Raw genomic sequence first — 20,921 nt, 5'->3', positions numbered from 1 at the left:
CGATCTCGCGGTCCGTGAGTTCGAGCCCCGCGTCAGGCTCTGGGCTGATGGCTCGGAGCCTGGAGCCTGTTTCCGATTCTGTGTCTCCCTCTCTCTCTGCCCCTCCCCCGTTCATGCTCTGTCTCTGTCTGTCCCAAAAATAAATAAAAAACATTAAAAAAAAAAAAAAATTAAAAAAAAAAAAAAAAAAAAGAGGGGAGGGCGGAGAAGTGAAACAGCAAAGGAAGAAACTTTCTCGGCCCCAGAAAAGTCGCCGTTTCGGCATACCACGGTATTATTTCCCATGATTTTACGAGGTGGCCGGACTCAGTGGGATGCTCGTCTGCTCCACATGATTTTGCCCGGGGCCGCCGTCATCCGGGGACTCGACTGGGCTGGCACATCCAAGATGGCTGACGCGCACGACTGGCGCCTTGGCCGGGATGGCTGGGAGGCTGGGTTCAGCTGGGTCACTGGAAGGGCTGGGTCTCTCTCTCTCTCTCCAGTAAAGTCTATTCTTCCGTCTGCTTGTTTGTTTACATCAACAACACACACGTATCCAGCGTGGACTAGGTCCCAGACACCTGCTAGGGTCATGGTGAGCCATCCAAGCAGAGGGGCCATTGCCCGGGGCTCCCTGCGGACTCAGCTGTCCCCACTGGGCTGCGAGCGAGCTCCTGAGAGCTCGGGGCGCCGGTTCTGCGGCCACCCGAAGTTGTCAAGGATCCAGCCTCTTTGCGTCCCTCTGCTCCTCCACTCTCAGCCTGTCAGCTTGTGGCTGCGTGCTTGTGGTTTCATGTGTATAAGATGGCTGCTGCAGCTCCAGACATCGCATCATTATTCATTGGGGAAGAGGACAGGACAAAGGGCAGTGGCCGTTTGGGGTTTTTTTTTTGGGGGGGGGGGGTTGCGGAAGAAAACACAAACTTCCCCAGAAGCCACCTCTCCAGCTGACTTACACCTGCCTTGCTCGCCAGAACTGTGCCCCCGTGGGACCCCAGCGGCAAAGCAGGCCGGGAGAACAAGTGTTTTGGTCTGGGGCGAGGGACCTCGCGGCTCTCCCCGAAAACTAGGTTTCTGTCAGCAGGAAGGATGCGAGCAGTGGGAGGAGATGGGAAAGGAGAGTGTCTGCCGTAGTGAGTTGAGCTCCAGGACGACTCCCGTGCCCTCCTGTGCCCCTGTTTCCTTCTCCGCAAAACCAAGCTGCTAACACCTACACTGGGCGGCCCCCAGGGGGGTTAAATGAGATAATATCGGCTAGGTGAGAACGCACGGTGGTGAGAGAATTTATTTCCTGGCGTTGCTGTTGGCATAAAGCAAGGGCTGTGCCCACTGGGGCAGGCTCGGGGGAAGAGGCACGTAGCAGAGACCCCCACCCCCACCCCCGCGCGCGCCCTTGGCATCTAGGGAAGTTAGAGGCGCAAAGGAAATTCTTCGAGGAAAGAGGACCAGACCAGGGTGTGCCAAAGGCTAAGACGAAAGAGAGGTCTTTGAGGAAATGAGAGTTCGGTCTGAGGCTGGAGGCCGGGTGTGGCCAGGCCTCCGGAGTCAAGGGAAGGGGTCCCAGATTTATCTGGAGGCCCCGGAAAAGCAGGGAGCAAATGAGGTTCGCTTCAGACTCTGGACGACTGGAGGGGGCGCCCCAGGGCTTCCAAACAACCAGCGTGTCCGGTTATGGGGGGGTGATGGGTCTGTGTTCGCCACATGCTAGCGAGAGCAGGCGTGGGGTTTTCAGGGGGGTGGCTTGTTTCCGTGGTGAAGTCACCTTAAAAACAGAAAGGCCTTGTCTGAGCGGAGGCTGAGAGGCGCCATGGGGTTTCCCCGGCTAAACCCAGTTCCTTTCAAGGGGGTGGGGGTTCCTGGGAGGCCGGTGAGGTGGAGGGCCCTGCCTCTCCCAACATCAGGACTTATGGGGGCAGCTGGGGGGGTGGGGGCGGGGGCGGTGAGCAGAGAATCGCAGAGAACAGAAACCCAAAGCATTTCGCGGGCTGGCAACCGGGGGGACTTCTGTGCCGTGGGGGACGGGGTCTTAGACCTCTCTTTTTTTATTCCTGCCTTGTAGCTTCCATGTAGCTTCTCCAGAGTGCCAGCCCCCGAGGGCAGGAGCTCACGTGCAGCACTGGACCCCGCACCTGGAACAGAGGGAGAAGGCGCGCCATAAACATGCACTGGAGCGTGCATGAAGCTTGGACAGAGGAGAGCAACCATCCACAGGAGCGCAAAGGCTGGCACTTGTCAATTAGGAAACTCTAAGGTGGGAGCACAGTCCCCTCTCTCTCTTAAAGAAACTCGCTCTTGCTTCGTGCCTCCAGGGACGGGCATTGCTTCCTTACCCCGTGGGGACCCTTTCGGTGACCCGCAATAAGGGTGGTTGGGGAGTTCTGGCTGCTCGACACCCATAATCCCGAACTCCAACAAGGTCTGAGTCCTCCTTGGGGAGATAACCCCTCCACCTTAAGTAGATAAGGTTCTTATCATTGGCTTGGAACCACCCCTCGCTCCAAGATGGGGTGTGGTCCAGGCCTGGCCAATCAGAGCTCAGCACCCTCCCCCCACCAAATACGATTGGTTGAATATGACCCGCAAGTAAGCTGGTCCATTCAGAGTAAACCTTAATTAGAACTTTGCCTGGGGCAGATACTTGTGGGTTGGGTTTTTTGTTTTTTTTTTTTTTGGTGGTTTTTTTTTTTTTTTTTTGCCCAACTTGAACCCGGAAGAATGCTCCTGAGAGACACCTGCCAGAAAATGAACCAGACAGCAGGAGGCAGAGCAAAGAGGTACAGGAAAGCAAGCCCTGATGACATAATTTGAGCTTCCCCCTCCCTCCTTGATCAAGCTGCACCTGAAGACACGATCTTTCCAAATTTGAATCAGTAAATTTATTTTCTGCTTAAGCAGGTTGAATTAGGTTTTCCATTTGCAATAGCAAAAGTCCTGGCTGGCAGCGTCTGAAAGTTTTAAGACTCCTACGGGCAAATGTAGCTCAAGGTCCTGTGAGCGGTGGAGAAAGCCTCGAGGGGTGGCAGGAGTCCGCGGGACCCAGGGTTTTGACGGGCGGTTGCAGGTGCCCGCCGACAGTCAGAGAATTTGGTTTATTTCATGTTGCCCCAAAGAAGAGCGCTCAGACCAGAGGAGCAAACTTCTGAGACACTCACTTTGGCTCAGGAGAAGGAGAACTTTCAGACAAGCAAGACCACCAATATTGGAGTAGTAGCCGGCCTCAGGAGGGAGCGAGAGACCCGTCCTTGAAGGCATACTGGAGACAATCTGGCCCGAAATTTCCAGAGGGGATTCAGGCGTCGGGTGGGACTGGGGCAAAGGGGTAGACGCTGCCATTGTGTGGCAGCGGGCACGAACAGCACTAATGCAAAGGGGGCTCCCCTCTGGCCCCCGGGGAGGGGGGAGGAGGGCAGGAGCAGCAGGGGTTGGGAACAGAGCCTGCGAATTCACACCCTTCCAGCCCAGAGAAGCCCATCAACCAAGCTCTGCAGCCCTCTGCTAGGAAACACCACGGGCGGGGAGGGGACAGCGTGGCCAGCCGGGGTGCCATTGGGCTTTATGGGAGGGCCCTGGAGGTCAGAACCATCTGGCTGGGAGGGCTGGGTGCAACCTGGAATGCAGACACGCATGGGGTGAGAATCTGATGGCAAAGCAGAACGGCCTGCTCCCTCGCCGCTTTCCCAGCTCAAGGCTCACGGCCGCCTCCTGGCTTTGGCTCCAGGTTGGCCCTCCCACCAGTCCCCCGCCACCACCCCCCACCCCCCGCTTGCCCACCACACCAAGGCCTCTCCACCCTTCTAGTCCCACGTCTCCAGGCTGCCTCCAACCCACACTGGTCCCCCTTCTGCCCCCACTGGAGTCTCACTCTTATGTGTGGTGCTGGCTCCTCCCCCCTCTCCTGGGGGGTGGGGCCAACGCATCTTCCCATCCCGGTCCCCATCCCTGGCCTCCGGCAGGGTCGGCAGGGTGGGAGCCTAGCGACACCCATGCCTTGGCTCTGGCACCTTCCTGCTGGGAACTGGGCTCCACTGAGCTGGACCGGCTCAGGCAAATAGGGAAACTGAGGCCACTGCGATGCTTGCCCTTCTGTCTTGGCCGAAATGCCATTCCCGGTGAAACGCAAGGCCACTGAGCAGTGGCTAGACAACCCCCCCCCCCCAACCCCGCCGCCCCCCAGCCGGAGCCTGCTGTGTGCAGGTGGAGGACGGGTCACGAAGCGGGGAAGGAGGCGCTCTTACCCTAAAGGATGCTGCAGGGGCGCTTCTGTGGCCGCGTGGGCTGGGGGCACAGGACGGCCCGGATCGCCTCATCGAAGACGGTTTTCAGGCCTCGCTGGGTGAGGGCTGAGCACTCCAGGTATTTGACCGAGTCTAGGGTGGGGTGGCAAGAGGGCAGGGCCCGGTCAGGGGCCGGCCCTGGGCAGAAACCTCTCCCAAGCCACACAACTGTGCCAGGCTGTGGGGGCCACCTGGGCTGTGCCACTCAGAGGAGAGTATCCACAACTCTGTGCCTCGGTTTCCCCATGCCTGAAATGGGGAGCTTGGTTTCCAAAAGAGAGGCTAAGACCCACAAGAGCAGGTCTGTATCTTCCTTAGACACGTAAGCCCTTAGGGAAGGCAGGCAGGAATTTTGACACATTCCTAAAGGAAACAAGGGCTCTAGCGACAGTGACTGAATCTCTCCACGTCTCAGTTTCTCCGAAAAACTAGCCGCACACCTGCCTCCACGCTTCCCCTCGGGAGGCCTGAGGTGCTCACAGCCCGGTCACCAGGACCTTCCAAGTGCCACCTGACCACTCCTTAACATCGTCCCATTTGACAGATTCGGAAACTGAGGCTCGTAGGTGGGAAATCATTTGTCCAAAGTCACATGCTGGGTGCTTCTCGTCCACCTTGGGGCGGCTGGGGACTGTCAGTGAGGGGAACGGGAGTAGAGAGTTTTCCCTCCCTGCTGAGGGGACCAGCCTTCTCCCACCTGACCGCTCAGCGCGGGAGCCCGGGGCACAGATGGTCAGGCTGAGCCCTTACTCCCAGGGGGCCGCGTTCATGCCCTTCTGGAAGGAACCTGCCTGAGTTCCCACTTCTGCTACAACACAGATTGTTTCCCTGAAGTAAGGAACCACAAAGCCCCTTCTTTGAGAGGGCTGGGGCTGACCTCAGGAACCAGAGGAAAGGCAGGGGCAGGAAGGGGAACTTTGTCCCCCTGGAGTCTGCCCTTCTAGGAGGAAGGAAGCAGACCAAGGCCGATAGGTGCCCCTGCCAAGCACTGAGCTGGGGGCTTCCAAAAACCCTGTGAAGAAATACTGTGATTCCCCACTTCCCAGATGAGGAAACAGGCCCAGAGAGGGGAAGCCTGGGCCCCAGAGACACACAGCTGGGGAGAGGAGAGCCAGGACCTCAAGAGGGACTGCCCCTGGAAGGAGGAAGCCCACAGATGCCCTGGGGTTGGGAAGAAAGAAAGGGCAGTGACAAGGAAACCGAGGTTCAGAGAGTGTGTCACTTGCACAAAGTCACATGCTGGCTGTGTCCCCTGTATTCGGGAGCATATTCCCAGCAGGGAGAGCACAGAGTGCTCCCAGGGCCTGGCTGCCAGAGGCCAGACTCCCTTGGTTCAGGTTCAGGTTCAGGTTCCGGAGTGTCATCATCTTATAACCCTTTTGTGCCTAGAAGGGTGTCGCCGGGCATTGGCCACTGTCTCCCTGCGAGGGACCACAGCCAGCGTCGACTTCTTCCGCACCCACCAACTGCCTCCTCCCTGGCACCTGCCACCCCCTTGCTTCCTCTCGGCTGAGTGGCATCCAGAGCAACGGCCCTGAGTGGAGGTAGAGGGGGGTGGGGGGAGGGTGCTGGGCTCCCTTCAGCTCTGCCTCTGATCACCCTAGGACTCTGGCCAGTCCCCCTCTCTGTGCCTCAGTGTCCCATCTGTCTAGGACGTGGTGACTCAGGACGCGTATCGAGCGGAGGCAGGTGGGGTAGAGGAGCGCCGAGGGCGTGGGGGCAGGTCAGGGGGGCTGCAGATGCCCTTGATCTCCATGACTAATGGAGCCAGGTTGCCAGCTTTGGATCTGAGCTCTGCCCTAGCCTGGCTGGGTGGCCTTGAGCCGGCGACTTCTCCCCGAGCTTCACTCTCCTCTTCTGTAAAGTGGGGTCAACCAGAGACCCTCCCTCATGGTCGCCGTGGGAACAAGGAGGGGAGGTATATGGCCCAGCGCCCAGGAGGTGCTCAGTCTCCATCAGCCAGCCGCGATTATACCAGCCGGGACCTCAGCTGCCTCCCCAACTCGCCACCACAGGCTGGGGGCTGAGGCGGCCTCCGGCCTTCTCATCACACCAGCAGGTCCCCCAGGCCTCCTCTCCGGCCTCCCCTCTGGCCTAGGCTGGTCCGAGTCAAGTTCAAAGTCACTGCCCCTGCCCCACACCCCACTCAGGATCAGCTCCAGGAGGGAGAGGCTAGAGACCAAGGCAGGATCCGGAGCCATCTCCCTATAGAGGAGGAAGGACCTTTGGGGCGTGTGCAGGCTGGCCCATGTGAACGGAGAGACTGAGGCCCAGAGAGGGGGGCCCCCTTCTCCTTGTCCCAAAGCACAGGCTTTAGAAGGGAAGGGCTCACAGGCAGGCTGGGGAGTCAGCCCCGGGCAGGAGGAGGTGGGGGACAGGCTGGTCAGAAAACAAGAGAGGGCAAGGGGGCAGGCCCGGTATTTGCGAGGAAAGCCAGCAGGCCTAGGAGCCAAAGACCCCAGGATGGGGTCCGGAACCCAGGCTTAAGAGGCAGCCACAGGCCCCCCGAGAAAGATGGCCATGTCAGTGGACTAGTCACAGGAAGGGGGTGGGGGTGGGGGGGCAGCTGCGGTTTCTCTTCCTGTAGAGATGTGAGTCCCCGGAGCCCTCCCAGTTCCGGCGGAAGGAAGAGTGTGGGGCTGAGGCAGGGCCGGGGCGGGGGGTGGCGGGGAGGGGGGCCCCAGCCTCCTCAGGGACCAAACCCTGGGCCTTCAGGACCCTGTGTCGAGGCAGAGCACCCCGGGCAGCTGGGTCACTGCTCGTAGTGGCCAAACTCGGCTGGGGACGCTTGGCTCTCGGGCAAGAGCCCCACCCCCAGGCCGCAGGCAGGTCAGGCCTTGACCAGGGACAGCAGGCCCAGGTGCCAGGGCAGAGGCTGGACCCATCGGTGCCGGCCTCCCCGGTGCAGGCAGCCCTGAGCCGCCACGAGGAGGCCGCCGAGCCAGCAACGTGCTCTCTTGCATTCCACTCCCAGTGCCGTCACCTGCTGGCCTTGTGACCTTGAGAGGTGACTTTACTTCTCTGGGCCAGTAATCGGGAGGCAAAGAGGAGTTGGCCTGAGGAGGGAGCCTGGGGAAAGGGAAGTGAGAAGGAGGCAGAAGGGAAATCACCCCTTCAGACCTGAGGCAAAGCACCTCCTCCGGGAAGCCTTCCTGGAAAACTCAAGCTCGACTTGGCTGCTCGTCCCCAGACAGCCAGCCCCCCCCCCCCAGGCCTGGCCCTGGAGCCCCTTTAATCCCGCATGAGGCTGAGGCAGGCTCCCCCCAACAGCTGGCTCCCCTCTCTGAGCCCGAGCCCCGAGCCCCGTACCGATCTCCTTGGCCAGTGCCAGGCCCTGCGGGTAGGTAATAGGCGTCAGCTTCTTCTCCTTCAGCCTCTCGATGGTGTCCTTGTCGTCCCGCAGATCCAGCTTGGTGCCCACCAGGATGATGGGCGTGCTGGGGCAGTGGTGCCGCACCTCAGGGAACCACTGGGCGGGCGGGCGGGGGGGGGTGAGAGGCGGTGCGGGCAGGAGGGGGCACGGGAACGGGGAGAGGAGGGGCACCGAATGTGAGGAGAGAAGAGAGGCGGCGAGGCGGGGAGGAGGGGGTGTGGGGAGGAGAGGGGACGAGGTTACAGAGGGTGGGGAGTAAAGCTAACCACCCCAGCCCCCTCGGAGCCCCCTCTGAGTCTCACCCCCGGAGACTCACAGCCCTGGTTGGCACTGGGGACCCTCCGCTGCCCCTGCCCCTGCCCTAAAGTCATCAGCAACCCCGCCCCCCCTCCCCCCCCCCCCCCGGTCACCCGCCCCAAGCCCCCAAGGCCCCACTCTGTCTTGCTCACCTTGGCACGGACATTCTCGTAGGAGGCAGGGCTCACAAGGGAGAAGCAGATGAGAAAGACGTCCTGGGGACAGAGCAGGCAACGGTCACCCGTGAGAGGCCTGGAGGCATCACCTGGGCCCTTCCCACACCTGGGCAGCCACTGAGCTGTTTGTTGATCCAGGCTTTTCTAAGGGACTAATCCTCACACGACAGGCTGCCCCATTCTACAGGTGGGGAGAGTGAGGCTCACGGAAGCCCGGGGTTTGTCACCCGGGATTCCAGAACCCGTAGTCCTCACCGGGCACTCACTACCTACCCTCTGGTCACCAGCCCTTTCCCGGCCAGCCCGGAGGGAGAGCCTGTAGGCTCGCCCCCATCTCTCCTCCCCTCCCCAGCACCCCTGGGACTCAGAGTCCTGGGCTCCCTATTTGGGCCCCGTCCAGGATCTTCCTGCCCCACCCTTGGGCAGCCCCGGGGGGTGCCAGAGCCCATGAGGCAGGGGGGCCGGGGAGATGGGCACAGTGAGAGCAGGGTAGCTGAAGGCAGGCGGGGAGGGGAGGAGGCCCCGCTCTGGCCAGCAGGGTCATTACTGACAGGGGCAGGGTTGCCCGGCCCTGGCCCCAGGGCGTCGCCCCCAGAGGGAGCGGGAAGAGCTCAGGCTGGGGATAGGAGGACAGGGAAGCACACCGTCTGTGGGTAGGAGAGCGGCCGGAGGCGGTCATAGTCCTCCTGCCCCGCGGTGTCCCACAGCCCCAGGTTCACGGGCTTGCTGTCCACCATCACATTGGCTGAATAGTTGTCGAACCTGCGGGGAGCAGGCAACACAGGAGGGTCAGTCTCCACGCCCCGGACCCCGGGCCCTCCTTCCGGCCTCCCGTTGCTTGGTGCGGAGGCCCAGGGAGGGGCGGCCACCGTCAGACTCGCATGGCCCTGTGCAGTCGGCTTTCCCTCTGGGTTTTGCTGTTTTTTTCCCCATTACTGATTCATTACCTTAAAAAAAGTGTTAAATGCAGGTAAACCTCCAGAGAAAGACATGGTCTCTCCGTCCCTTTTCTGCCCTTGGCCTATCTTTTGAAGAAGTGACTTTGGGGGGGGGGGGGGGAGCGTCGCAGAGCATCCCCCCCTAAGGCTCGACCCGCATCAAATTTACCCACTTCCTGTGCTGCACTGATGTGGGTCACCCTGTTGCGGATGGGGTCCTCCCCTGAAACAAACCCTGAGCGGAGGAAGTGGCAGCCTCGGGAGGGGAGTGAGGAAGAGGCAAAGAAGGGACACCAGCTGTTCCGGGGGGTGCTATTGAGGGGTCCCAGCAGAGGCAGCTGGGAGACAGGGCGCCCCCTGACCCCTGAGGGACAGGAAGCGAGGTATTTGTCCAGCATCCTTATCTTGCATTGGCAGAAGGACCTCCGGGGGCGCTAAATTCCTGGTCTTCCAGGCTGGTGGCAGGGGGCTTGGAGTGGGGGGGGGGGGGGGGTGACACTTTTGAGAAATGCCACCAGCACATATAGGAAAGACATGTGCCAAAGGGTTGGGCGGGGGGGGGGGGGGCGTTGTTGATAGGGGGATGTCAATAGCGACAGCTAAAATCTCCCACCAGCACCAGGGAGGCCTCCAGGGCCATCACACAAGCTTCCAGACTTTTCTTTTTTCTTTTTTCTTTTTTTGTTTTAATCCAACCCAACACTATTTCTCACTACACATACCCCTGAAAGGAAAGTGCTGATTTTTCAGCCTATAGAAAAGAAAACTGGGATCAGAGAGGTATAGCCGTCTGCCCAAGGCCCCACAGCCAGCGAGGGACCGAACTAAGTTATAAGCCAGTTGCGTGGGGTCCCAGCGCTCACGTCTGACGCTCACTGCCCTGTGCCCCAGCTGGGTTACCACAGATGCCCTCACCTCCCGCCCACGAGGGCTAAGGATCATCACCTTGTCCCTCTCCACAAAAGCCACCCGCTCCTTGTCCCCTGGCCTGGCCCACTGAGACCTCAGGATCCTCCTCCTTCTCTCCTCATACACCAGCCAAGCTCTTTCCCGGGCAAGGCTCACGCTGCCCACCTCCCTGAGCTTGATCATGGCCGTGCCTCCCACCCAGACGCCACCTCCAGTTCAAGAGTCAAGTTCCTGCCCAGGCAGTTCCTCCACTGCGGTGGGGAGGGGGAGGGGGCCACCCCCTTCCCCTAGCCTCCACCTGGAAAGAGCTCACTGTGCCCTCCCTTAGGCAACCGCTTTATCTTGACCTTGAAGAGGCAATCCGTGTGTCTCTATCTTGCTGGGGGTCAGGGCTCCACAGGGCCCTGGCTGCTTCCCAGGCCTGGCACCCAATACATGCAGGTAGATGGGAACTAAAGCCGACTGAACTGAAGCCCTTGGAACGCCACCTCCTCCAGGAAGCCGCCCCAGAATGCTGCTTGGTGACCGGCTGCAGAAGCCCCAGTGCTTCAGGGTGCCTCCCGAAACAACTGTTCTGAGAAAGACCCATGCACGCACCCCCCAAAAGTGGGCAGCCTGCTATTTTTAGCACCCCATACTTATTCATCCATGGAGTGTTCCGGTCACTTCTCGGTTCCTCAGAGAGCCCCGCTCCCTACTGCCTGGAAGCTGCCACAAACACTTCTCTGACTCTCCACTCTGCTTCCTCCCTCGCTCCACCTCCCCAGTGCCCAGCTGACTCTTACTCAGCCGCCTCTAGCCCCGTGTCAAGGTCATCTCCCCTCTAGCCCCATGTCAAGGTCATCTCCCGCAGGAAGCCTTTCCTGCCCCCCAGCCCGCCCATCCAGGCCCCAACCCAGCAATCTTTGCCCAAACAACAGACACCACGCCTGGCTTGTTCCTTACTGCACGCTGAGGCCCCTGAGGCCTTTGTCACATAGTAGGGGCTCTGTGTACCAACTCTAGCTACCAACCATGCCCTGTGGGATTTCAGGAAGAAGGCGCCGTCCAGGGAGACACCGCGGGGCATCACGGGAAAAGACGCGCCTCTGGTGTCTTCGGCTTCGGTCGGAAACATTCCTTTGGGACACGCTGAGGACGGAGGGACACTCTCCTCTCTAGTGTCCAGCCTGAAATTCTGGTGCCAGAAAGCCTCCCAAGATTCCTTGCACCATACACACACACACACACACACACTTGTCCCTCCCCAGAGGCCCAGCTGCCAGAGCCGGAGGGATTATTGCAAGGATGCATCAGCGGTCTACACCTCCTGGGGGGGCCCCCTTCCTTGAGATCCACAGGCAGCCAGCACCAGAGGAACCGCTCTGGCCAGCCCTCACTCCCTTACCCAGATGAGGAAACTGAGGCCCACAGACAGGAAGGCACTTGCCCAAGATCTCACAGTCAGTCGGCGGCAGAGCCAGGACTAGATTCAGAAAATCCCCACCTGGGAAACTCTGAGGCCACTTCAGGGCTTGAGACTCGGAGGTTTGAGCCCGGGCCTGGGGCATCCCTGAGCTGAGGGGAAGGCAGGGAACTCACGTCTGCTGAGCACCCAGAGCCGTCAATGACTGTTCCAGGCCCTTCGTACTTGGGCCACTTCAGTGGGCCCAGGAAGCAGCTGCTACCATTGTCCCCATTTCACACACGAGGGACACACACTCAGGGAGGCTCGGAGGGACCTGCCCCAGGTTACATGGGGCTTTGGTCCCAGCCCTACACCTGCAACGGAGTGGAGGAGGGGATTGGGGGCAGGAGGAAGGGGGCTCAGCCCCCAGCATCACCTGACCCCCACCCAAGCCCACCTTCAGAAAGGAACGCAGAGACCAGGGGGCATGCGTGGCTGGTGATGTGGGGACCAGGGAGGATCGACCAGGTCAGGCAGGGTGTGGACCACCGTTAGGACTCGGGTCTTGGTCCTGAGGACAATGGGGCACCGCTGAGGGGCTTCACCAGGCGGGGGGTGGGGGGGTGAGGGGGGTGGACGTGATCATCTTGGCTAAGAGGAGCCACGAGGTGGAGAAGTCTGGAGAAGGGTAGCTGGGGCCAGCGAGGGAACCACACCCTCGGCGGCAGGAGGGTGGGCGGGGGGCAGCGAAAGCCCAGAAGGGGCTGGACACCATGCTGTGCACAGAATTCCACACTTGGCTTGCCAGGAGGTGAAATGAAAACGAAAACCGAGTCCTGGCCAAGCTGACCGAAATTAACCGGGTGTTCTTTTCTCCCACCAGCTGAGCCGCCCGGCGGTGGCTGAGTTCTGGCACCTTCTCGAAGCAGCCAGAGCGCCCAGTCACTACAGAGCGCCAGCGACATGGTCATGAGTTTCAGTCTCCCCATCTGTTGGACCCTGAGCTGTCAACCCCCCACGCCTGGCAATGACTGTGCTCAGCTCACCTGCTCATCTGACCACGTGCTGGCCGCACACGTGTCCCAGCCTCAGCAAACCCGACTGTCCCCAGAGGAGGGGGATCCCCCCCGGGAAAACAGGGATCTCCTGTTTTCCCTAACCCCACTCCCCCCGGCTGCCCCCGCCCTCCAACGTCAAGGGCTCGGCATGACTCATCTCTCCCTCCCCATCACAGAGGAACAGGCGTGTAGTAGGAGCCTCTCAGAGGGCTTGTCCAGAGCTGAGCGACTCTTGTCCCGGACGACAAAGGAGCATGGCATGCAGGACTGGCCACATACTTTGCAGCGTCCAATGCAAAATGAAAACGCAAGACCCCTTGTTCAAAAGTTAAGAATTTCAAGATGGCCCTAGGGTCTGACCCAAACTCCCCAGAGTCCTGGGAAGGTAGACCTTGCCTGGTTCGTTCTTATCTGTCGGTCTGCAAGGGGCGTCCGGTGTCCCAAGCCCACCAAGGGCCACCAGGAGCCCGGGTTCTCCAAGTCGTTGGCAACCACTGGCCCTAGCCTGGCCTCTGCTGGTCCCACCGTCTCGCAGCAGAGAGCATGCCTTTCATCTCCCTGCCCAGGAGAAGTGCCCCGGCGGTGAGCCTGGGATTTCCCAGCCCAGCTCTGACCTTATAAAAAAGGGAAACGGAGGCTCAGAGAGGAGAAATGATTGGTCTAAGGTCCTTCAGCGAACGGGCCCCCCCAGCTGGGACAGGCAGAGAGGCAGGAAGGCAGGCCGGGCCAGGGCACCGCCGGCGACAACGGCCTTTTGCAGGAGCTGTGCCCTCTCAGGCTTAGAGCCAGTCCTGCCTCTGCATTAGGAGATGCCTGATAAACACTTGATGATCCATGGCAAACGGACGGATACGGCAGGTGCAGAGACAGTTGGACACTGGCACCAGGCCATCTGGGGACTCAGAAGCCAAGCTGGTGCTGAAGCCCGTTTTCCAGGGTCCCTACCCAGGCTTCTCTGCCTTGGCCCGGCCGGCTGCTTGGCACCCTGGGGGGCAGGCCCCTTGGGCGCCGTGAGGCTCGCAGCTTCCCCCGTGAGTGGCCTGGGTATAACGGCCACCTCTGCTGAGGACCGAGGGAGGGCACACATGTGTGACATTTCATGCAGGACACGGTAGGCCCGTGTTCTGATGGATCCTCCGAGGGCCTCTCCATGGAGTTCAATTCAGGCCAACACGGAACACGTCTCTCAGGTATAAGACGATGTGCATGAGATAACGGGGTGATCGTAGAGTACAAGGCTCCCTGCCCTCCAGAGACACAGTCACAGGAAGGATCAGATACAGTCACTCGAGGGAGTGAGAGGTCCCTTCAGGCTGCATGAGAAAGATTCCTGGAAGTGGGGGGTGGGGGGCACCGGAGCTGGCCTGAGGGTCTTAGACGCTTGGGAAGGAAAGGCACTCCGGGCAGAAGGAACGGCTTGAGCAAAGGCCCTGAGGCCAGAATGCCCAGGGAGCGTTTGGTGGGCACAAGCAGGCAGAACACGAAGCAAAGTGATGGGCCACGATGCCGGAAGGCGAGGTGGGGAGAAGGCCCTGCAGAGCCTTGAATGCAGTGCTAAGGGTTGGGGACTTCTCCTGCGGAGGGAGGGACCCGCTGAGGGTTGGTGGGGCTGGGGCAGGCTCTTCCCCCCTTACCCCCCCTCCCGAGGCTGCCACCCATGAACTCCTACATACCCGCCTCCACATCCCGCAACAGGGCAGGGCTCCCCACTGGCCTCCAGAGGGCACTGCCCTCCCCCCTAACAGCGTGCGTGCGTGCGTGCGTGCGTGCGTGCGTCTGCTATCTGCTCCCCCGTGTCAAGGCCCCCGACTGCCCCGTCCTCCAACCACCCCATCCCAGCCCCTCTTCTGGGACACAGCCCCACATCCCACCTCCTGCCGAGGCCCAGCTGGACAGCGGCTCTCTCCCACCCTGGGGCCCCGGCCCCCGCCCTCAATGCCCATCTCGACGCCGATCGCTGCTTCCTGGCTGGATCATGAGGCACCCCTGCCAGGCAGAGACCCCCAGGTGCCCAATGGGCCGCCACACAGGAAGTGCCTGAAAAGGGGGTGGGCTCGAGGATGCCACTCTCCCCAGCCTCCCAGCGCCCCGGCCCTCCCCGCCCCGGGGACTCACACGGTGGGGATGTACTCTCCAGGGAAGGCGTTGGTGGTATAGCTGATAAGAAGGCAGGTCTTGCCCACGGCTCTGAAAGGCAGAAAGTTCGAGAGGACAGCGGTCACGGGCCCTGCCCGAGACACGGAGGTTTCTGAGCACCTGCGCTATCCCCTGGCCCAGCCCTCGGGGGGCGGGGGGGGGAGACTGGGGCCCACCTCTCTGGGCCCCAGTCTCCCCATCTAGAAAACGGCGATGCGTCTATCCTCCCAGGAGTGTGCTGAGTAGTAAATTAGCACGAAGCTTGTAAAAGAGGCCAGCACCACGTGTGACACAGCATAGCAGCTTGTCCGTGTTAGGGAAAGCCTGTCCCTCCCAACCTCACCGGAGAGAGTAACAGTTAAGAACACAGACTTTGGGGGTCAGAGAGGCCTGGCCTCAAACCCCATGAGGTCTGGGCCAAATTGCTTAACTTGTCTGAGCTTCAGCTTCCCCACCTGTAAAATGGGCCTAATGTTAGGTGGGTGGGAAGATTGGAGAGAGGGCAGAACCCGGCGCCTGACCCACAGTGAGCGCTGAAGAGTGATGGCCACGATTCGGGCCCTCTTCCCTGGGTCTGCGAGTCGGCTGGGCCGGGAGGGGGTACAGGTAGCGCCATGGGAAGCCCGGGGCCAAAGGGGCGGCCCCTGGGCCCTCGTTTCGTCACTTCCTGTTCTGAGAAGGCTGACCGCCTTCTCCTCCCCCACCGCCGCCCTCCCCAGGGCCTGCCACCAAGGTAACTTTGAATGACTGGAACGTTGCCCTTGGCTTCTGCCCTCCCCGCCTCAGATTAGGTACAAAGCGGAAGTGAGCAGGGCTGGGCAGAGAGGCGGGCAGATAAGGCCAGCCAGCACATCCGAATCAGCCGAGGGCCCTCTGATAAACCGACCCGCTCCCAGGAGACCCATCGGAGCCAAAGTCGGTCCGTCGTGTCAGGGCCACTGCGACCCAGGGCAGGAAAGAGCTGAGCCTCTAAGCAGCCTCAGGCTGCCCCTCTGCAGAACGGGAGGGTGGGAACGGAGGGCTGCCCAGCCAGAAATGCTGGGGTAGGCTGGACTGCACCCAGGATGCCCCTGTGGGCTGGACCCTGAGACGCTGTTACGGCCGGCGTCAGAGATCGGCATCTCGGACCAGTCGTTGTACAGATGAGGAGACTGAGGCCCACGGCTGAGAAGGCCCCTCGGCCCAGCCTACCTGGCACGGGCCCTCCCAATCACCCTCCCACCCCTCCTGCCCTCTCCCTTCCCTTCATGTTCCCCTCCCCCTTCTGCTCTTTGCCCACATCCCCCACGCGTGTCCTCCCCAACCAGGCAGGCTGAGGGGGAGGGGAGAGTCAGGGAGGGAGGAGGGGAAGGAGGGTAATATTTATTGAGCGCCCTGAGCACAGGACAGCCCCTCGAAATATGTCAGGTGACCCCCACACATCAACCCCAGGGGCGTGGCCTCTCCCCGGATGGGCAAGCTGAGGTTCAGAGAGGCTCTGCAGCTTGCCTGAGGACACACAGCAGAGCAAGCCAGTGACCAGAGCCCAGGTCAGCCTGCGGACGAAAGGCCAGGTTCTTGGTTCTCCACCCCCGCCCCATCTGCCTCCACAGAGTGGAAGACAGGTCCCATAAGAGACCTGTCCCAGCTCTCAGGGTGTAGGTGAGAGGCCCCGGGCACATCTACCCCCAGCCCCACACCCTCCACCACCTCCCCCCAGGCAGCTTCCGGAGGGAAGTGGGCAAAGAGAGTGGAGCTGTCCTCTGCCCACCTGGGGGGGGGGGGGGCTTTCTCTGGGCCCCGGGGACAAGAAGGGAGCAGCCCCTCCCAGCTGCTTCCCAGGGACTCCTACATCTGCAGGGCGGGAGGGTCTCAGGGGTAACCCAGTCGGGCGGCTCCGGCCAGGTGAGAGGTTCAGCCAGGTACCTACCCATCTCCCACCACCACGCACTTGATGGCCTGCATCGCGTCCGGGGCCTGGGAGGCGGCGCTGGTGACAGCTCGGGGCACGGAGCGTTTCTGCGGGCTCCAAGGGTTTGGAGAGCCTGGCGAGGTCCCCCCCGACGGAAGAGCAGCTCAGTAGGACGGGAGGCAGGAGGAAGCGGAAGGGGAACTTACCCAAGCTGCTGCCCCAACAGCCGATTGCAGAGGGCGGAGCATGCGGTCTGGCAGATCAGCCCGGGGCCCCTCAGGTGCCGGCTGGGGCACCGACAGGAGACCCGGGTACCCTCTGGGCTGGGGCCTGACCTGTTGCGCACGGCGCCGGGCTGGAGCAGTTCTCCAAAGGCTTAGGGCTTCCTGAGGAGCTCAGTCCCCCTCGGGTCTAAGTGGTAAACACTCAATGAGCTGAAAGTGTGTGCCCTGCACGGTATTCAGGTGCCGGTGAGTCCAGGGCGCAAAAGGTATAGCCCATCCCTGGGGAAGATAAGACCTCGCACGTGTGTCTATAAAACAAGGCAGGAAGTGATGGGGCCAAGAGGGATCTCCAGGGAGGGGACCTCGGGGCTACACGAAGGGAGAACCGGGGCCGGGGAGGTGACATGTGAGCCAGCACTTGAAAGGTGGTGCCGGAGAGAGGACACTCCAGGCCGGGGGATTGCATGAGCGATACACAAGGCTCCCCCAAGCACGGGGATCCCAGAGTGCGGAAGGAGGGGAGGGGCGCGGGGGGGGTGGGCAGGAAGGGAGGTGGGGGGCCGCTGATGGAGAAGGAGAAATAAAAAGGAAGTTACGGGCAGTGCTCCACACGAGCCAGTCCGGTGCTCGAGGCCACCCTGGGGGACCAGGCACCCTGGAACAAGGATCCGTGACCCGTTGTAACGAGGGGGAAAGGGAGGGTCTGAGAAGGCAGCGGACTCGCTAGGACCGCCCAGCCTGAAATCATACCCAGCGCCAGGCAACTCCAAGTTCACCTGGCTCTAACTGTTCATGGCCACTGCCCACCCCCCCACACACACCCGGGGGAAGAAGGAGGCAGAGCCGCCAGTCACCCACCCTGGACTGTCACTTAGGACGAACGAGGAGACCCCAGGACAGTGGCCTGCTCCAAAACTTGGCCCGTCGGGGATTCAAACCAGCCAACAAACTTTGATACTTTCTTCTGTCCTTGGCATTAGCTGAGCTGAGACGGTGGAAAATAGTTCGCGGGGCTCAGACGGAGTCAGGAAGGCCCCCCATGACCCACCCTGGGCTTCCTGCCTCACAAACCACCTAAGGTCTTTATTCTACATGCTCCCCCTGGACCCAGGTTCTTTTCCCATCCACCGCTAGCCCCTAGGGCAACCTCTGTGAATCTAAACAACAAACAAAAAACCTAAATGCACTGCGGGGTCCTGGATTGGATCCTAGAACCGAAAAACAACGTTAGTGGGGAAACGTAGTAAAATGCAAATCAAGTCTGAAACTGAGCGGACTCCGTTTGTGCCGACGTTAATTTCTTAGTTTTGACAAGCGTGCCCTGGTTATGATGTTCACGTAAGGCGAAACCGGGTGACGGGTATAGGTGAATTCTCTGACTATGTTTGGAACTTTTCTGTAAAGCTAAACTCGTTCCAGAATAAAAATGTTTATTTAAAAAAAAAAAAAAGAAAAGAAAAAGGAAGAATGCACTTCTTTGGGAAGACACAGCCAATGAGTGAGGCCACATGACTTGGAAAGGGTACTGGATTTTATCTCCCATTTGCCCCTCTAGGGAGGAGCTTCCTTACACAGTGAACAGCCTGCCCAACCATACATGGCCCGCACGGCCCTCAGATGGCCCCTGCCCTCCATCCTGAGAAAGCCACTTCTCCAAGACAATCCAAGCAAAAGTCACCCTGACTTAGGGCCACCCAACTCCCTCCTTTGTGCTGCATGCATTCGATTACACACCACCTGAATACCCAGCACTGGGCTCAGCTCTGCAAGGAATACAAAACACAGATTAGAACATTGGCCGCAAGGGGCACCTGGGTGGCTCAGTCAGTTAAGCGTCCGACTCTTGATTTCGGCTCAGGTCACGATCTCACAGTTGGTGAGTTCGAGCCCCGCGTCTGGCTCCCACGCTGACCGTGCAGAGCCTGCTTTGGGATTCTCTCTCTCTCCCTCTATCTCTGCCCCTCCCGCTCTCCCTCCCTCTCTCTCAAAACAAATAAATAAACTTCTAAAAAAAGAAAGAGAGGAAGCTGGCCCTGAATGACTTGTGATCTGTACTGAGAGGGACCTGGGGATCCTGAAACCCCTCTCTTGGGTTGTCCCGATCTGCAGGTGGCCCTGAGGCTATGTGGACAGGCCAGGGTTGGGAGAGAAACAAGATGGGAGGGGAGCAGCCCGGACGGCAGCATCCAGGTGGACGCAGGGCTGGGAGGACAGTGGGAAGGGCTGTGTGCTTCCAGCGTGAGTTCACTGCTCTGACACACGACTGGCGGGGCCTCTCCTGCTCCCCCACTTTACAGATGAGAAAACCAAGGCACAGAGAGGCTCGCTAGCTTGCCAGGGATGATACACTTGTAGTCGTCTGGAAGCGAATTTAGGTTCTCCTTATAGGTTCTCCCTCCTTCCCTCTGTGAAGACACAGAGTCTGGAGCCGGCTCCAGGCTCCCAGCTGTCAGCACAGAGCCCGACGCGGGGCTCGAACTCATAGACCGCGAGATCATGACCTGAGCTGAAGTCGGACACTCAATGGACTGAGCCACCCGGGCACCCCTAAATGGATCCACTTAAAGTACGCCGTTCCATTCATTTTGACAGATATATACACCCATGAAACCTTCCCCCAAATCAAGGTACGGAACATTCCAGAACGCTCCCATCACTGCGGGACGTTCCCGCCCTCCCCCCACCACACGCAGAAGCTCCGATCTGCTTTCTGTCTTCCTAGATGACTTTGCCTTTCCTAGAATTTCACATAAATGGAATCACACAGTACGTGACCTTTTGCAAAAGGCTTCTCTCACTCGGCGTGTTTCGGAGAGACATCCGGGTCGCTGCGTGTGCTGTGGTCCTTCCCCTCTCATTAGCGAGCAGGTCCGTCACGGGGATGTGTCACCGTCTGGTTACTCATTCAGTCCTGTACTCTTTTAACCACACTTCGCAGACTCACGACTCACAGATACGCGGGGCCTCTGGGCATGCGTAGAGGGATGGCCCCTGCTCACATACCTCCGATGACGGGGAACTCATTTCATTAGGAGACCGTCTCTTCCACCCTCGGGCAACCGGGCCTGTTACGAAAGCCTTCCTCATTTCAGCCCAATCCACCTCCCTAGATTGTCCCCACAGAGGTCCTAACTCTTATTCTGAGGCCACTCAGATCAGTTCCCAGCCTCCTTCTCACCACAAGCCTGAGGATTTGGGAATCGCAGCCTCCACCCAGCAATGTGCTGGTAAATGGTTGACTTCTTCCTCTAGTTCAGTTATTTTTGCTGGTATGCAATCTTCCATGATATGAATGTCTCAAAATGTATTTCTCCAATCTCCTGTTAGTGGATATATATGAGTTTGCAAAGCCTGCTTTATAAACAGCTCTGCTATGATCATGTGCGGACTCCTGGAGCTGGCGTGTGAGATTTCTCTAGAAGTGGGGGGGCAGAACTGGAGGCCATGTCCGTATTTTCCCTCAATCAAGAGAGAAGTCATGCTTCAGGGGCGCCCATGGTCCACACCCTCGCCTACACTTGCCCTTGTGGCCTTTATACTTTGGTCAACCTTGTGGATGTGAACTGACATCTCATTGCGGTTTTAATTTATATTAACTTACTTCTGGTGTTGTTGAGCATCTTTGCAAGTATTGATCGGGCATTCGTGTTTCGTGTTCCCTAAATTGCCTCTTCGTATTTTTTTTTTTTGTCCATTCCTCTATTCTTCTGTATTTATTTGGAGAAGTTCTTTGTATAATCTGATTTCCAAACTTAAATTGCCTATCTTTTTTCAGACCTTTGGGTTTGGGTTGTCTTTTAATCGGTTGTGACTTTGAATGACCAGGTTTTATTTGAATGTAGTCTCCTGTAAACTTCTTCCCTGATGGCGTTGCTTTTGGAGTGAGTTTAAAGAAATCCTTCCCAAAGGAAGAAAGAAGGAAAGAAAGAAAAGCAAGCAAGCAAGCAAGAAAGAAAGAAGGAAGGAAAGAGGGAAAGAAAGGAAGAGAGTGAGAGAGAGGGAAAGAAAGAAAGAAAGAAAGAAAGAAAGAAAGAAAGAAAGAAGAAAGAAGGAAGGAAAGAAAGAGAGTGAGAGAGAGGGAAAGAAAGAAAAAGAAAGAAAGGGAGAAAGAAAGAAAGAAAAAAAAGAAGGAAGGAAGGAAGAGAAAGAAAGAAAAGAAAGAGAAGGAAGGAGGGAAGGGAAGGGAAGGGAAGGGAAGGGAAGGGAAGGGAAGGGAAGGGAAGGGAAGGGAAGGGAAGGGAAGGGAAGGGAAGGAAGACAGACACTCAGGAGCACC

At 59.3% G+C, this 20,921-nt stretch overlaps 1 protein-coding gene across 4 annotated transcripts; it reads right to left on the bottom strand.

Annotated features, from left to right (window-relative positions):
- Window positions 1-1,237: 1,237 nt before the first annotated feature.
- RAC2 (Rac family small GTPase 2) lies at window positions 1,238-16,625 on the bottom strand. Of its 4 annotated transcripts, none has more exons than XM_058741369.1 (7): window positions 16,461-16,625; window positions 14,510-14,581; window positions 8,747-8,864; window positions 8,079-8,141; window positions 7,566-7,725; window positions 4,218-4,349; window positions 1,238-2,111 (listed from the first exon to the last, which is right to left on the bottom strand). In XM_058741369.1, exons 1-6 carry the CDS (start codon window positions 16,472-16,474, stop codon window positions 4,219-4,221), a joined length of 558 nt encoding a protein of 185 aa, XP_058597352.1. In that variant the 5' UTR covers window positions 16,475-16,625; the 3' UTR covers window positions 1,238-2,111; window position 4,218. The 4 variants fall into 4 exon arrangements, with proteins under 4 accessions (XP_058597352.1, XP_058597350.1, XP_058597353.1 ...); XM_058741367.1 differs by having other exon boundaries at window positions 16,440-16,621; XM_058741368.1 differs by lacking the exon at window positions 1,238-2,111 and adding an exon at window positions 2,836-3,589 and having other exon boundaries at window positions 16,440-16,622.
- Window positions 16,626-20,921: the final 4,296 nt, after the last annotated feature.

This window comes from Neofelis nebulosa, chromosome 8 (assembly GCF_028018385.1).
Source record: "Neofelis nebulosa isolate mNeoNeb1 chromosome 8, mNeoNeb1.pri, whole genome shotgun sequence".
In the NCBI taxonomy this organism is placed as follows: domain Eukaryota; kingdom Metazoa; phylum Chordata; class Mammalia; order Carnivora; family Felidae; genus Neofelis; species Neofelis nebulosa.
Note: the sequence above shows the minus strand (reverse complement) of the source record. Positions and strands in the feature narration are given on the sequence as shown.

Bases quoted from the DNA above. Each gene is read 5' to 3' on its own strand.
- RAC2 (XM_058741368.1), bottom strand. From the start codon at position 16,474: ATGCAGGCCATCAAGTGCGTGGTGGTGGGAGATGG. The intron at 14,582-16,439 runs GTAGGTACCTGG...TCTGCCTTTCAG, and splicing joins TGCGTGGTGGTGGGAGATGG to AGCCGTGGGCAAGACCTGCC. The intron at 8,142-8,746 runs GTGTGCTTCCCT...CTCTGTCCCCAG, and splicing joins CGCTCTCCTACCCACAGACG to GACGTCTTTCTCATCTGCTT.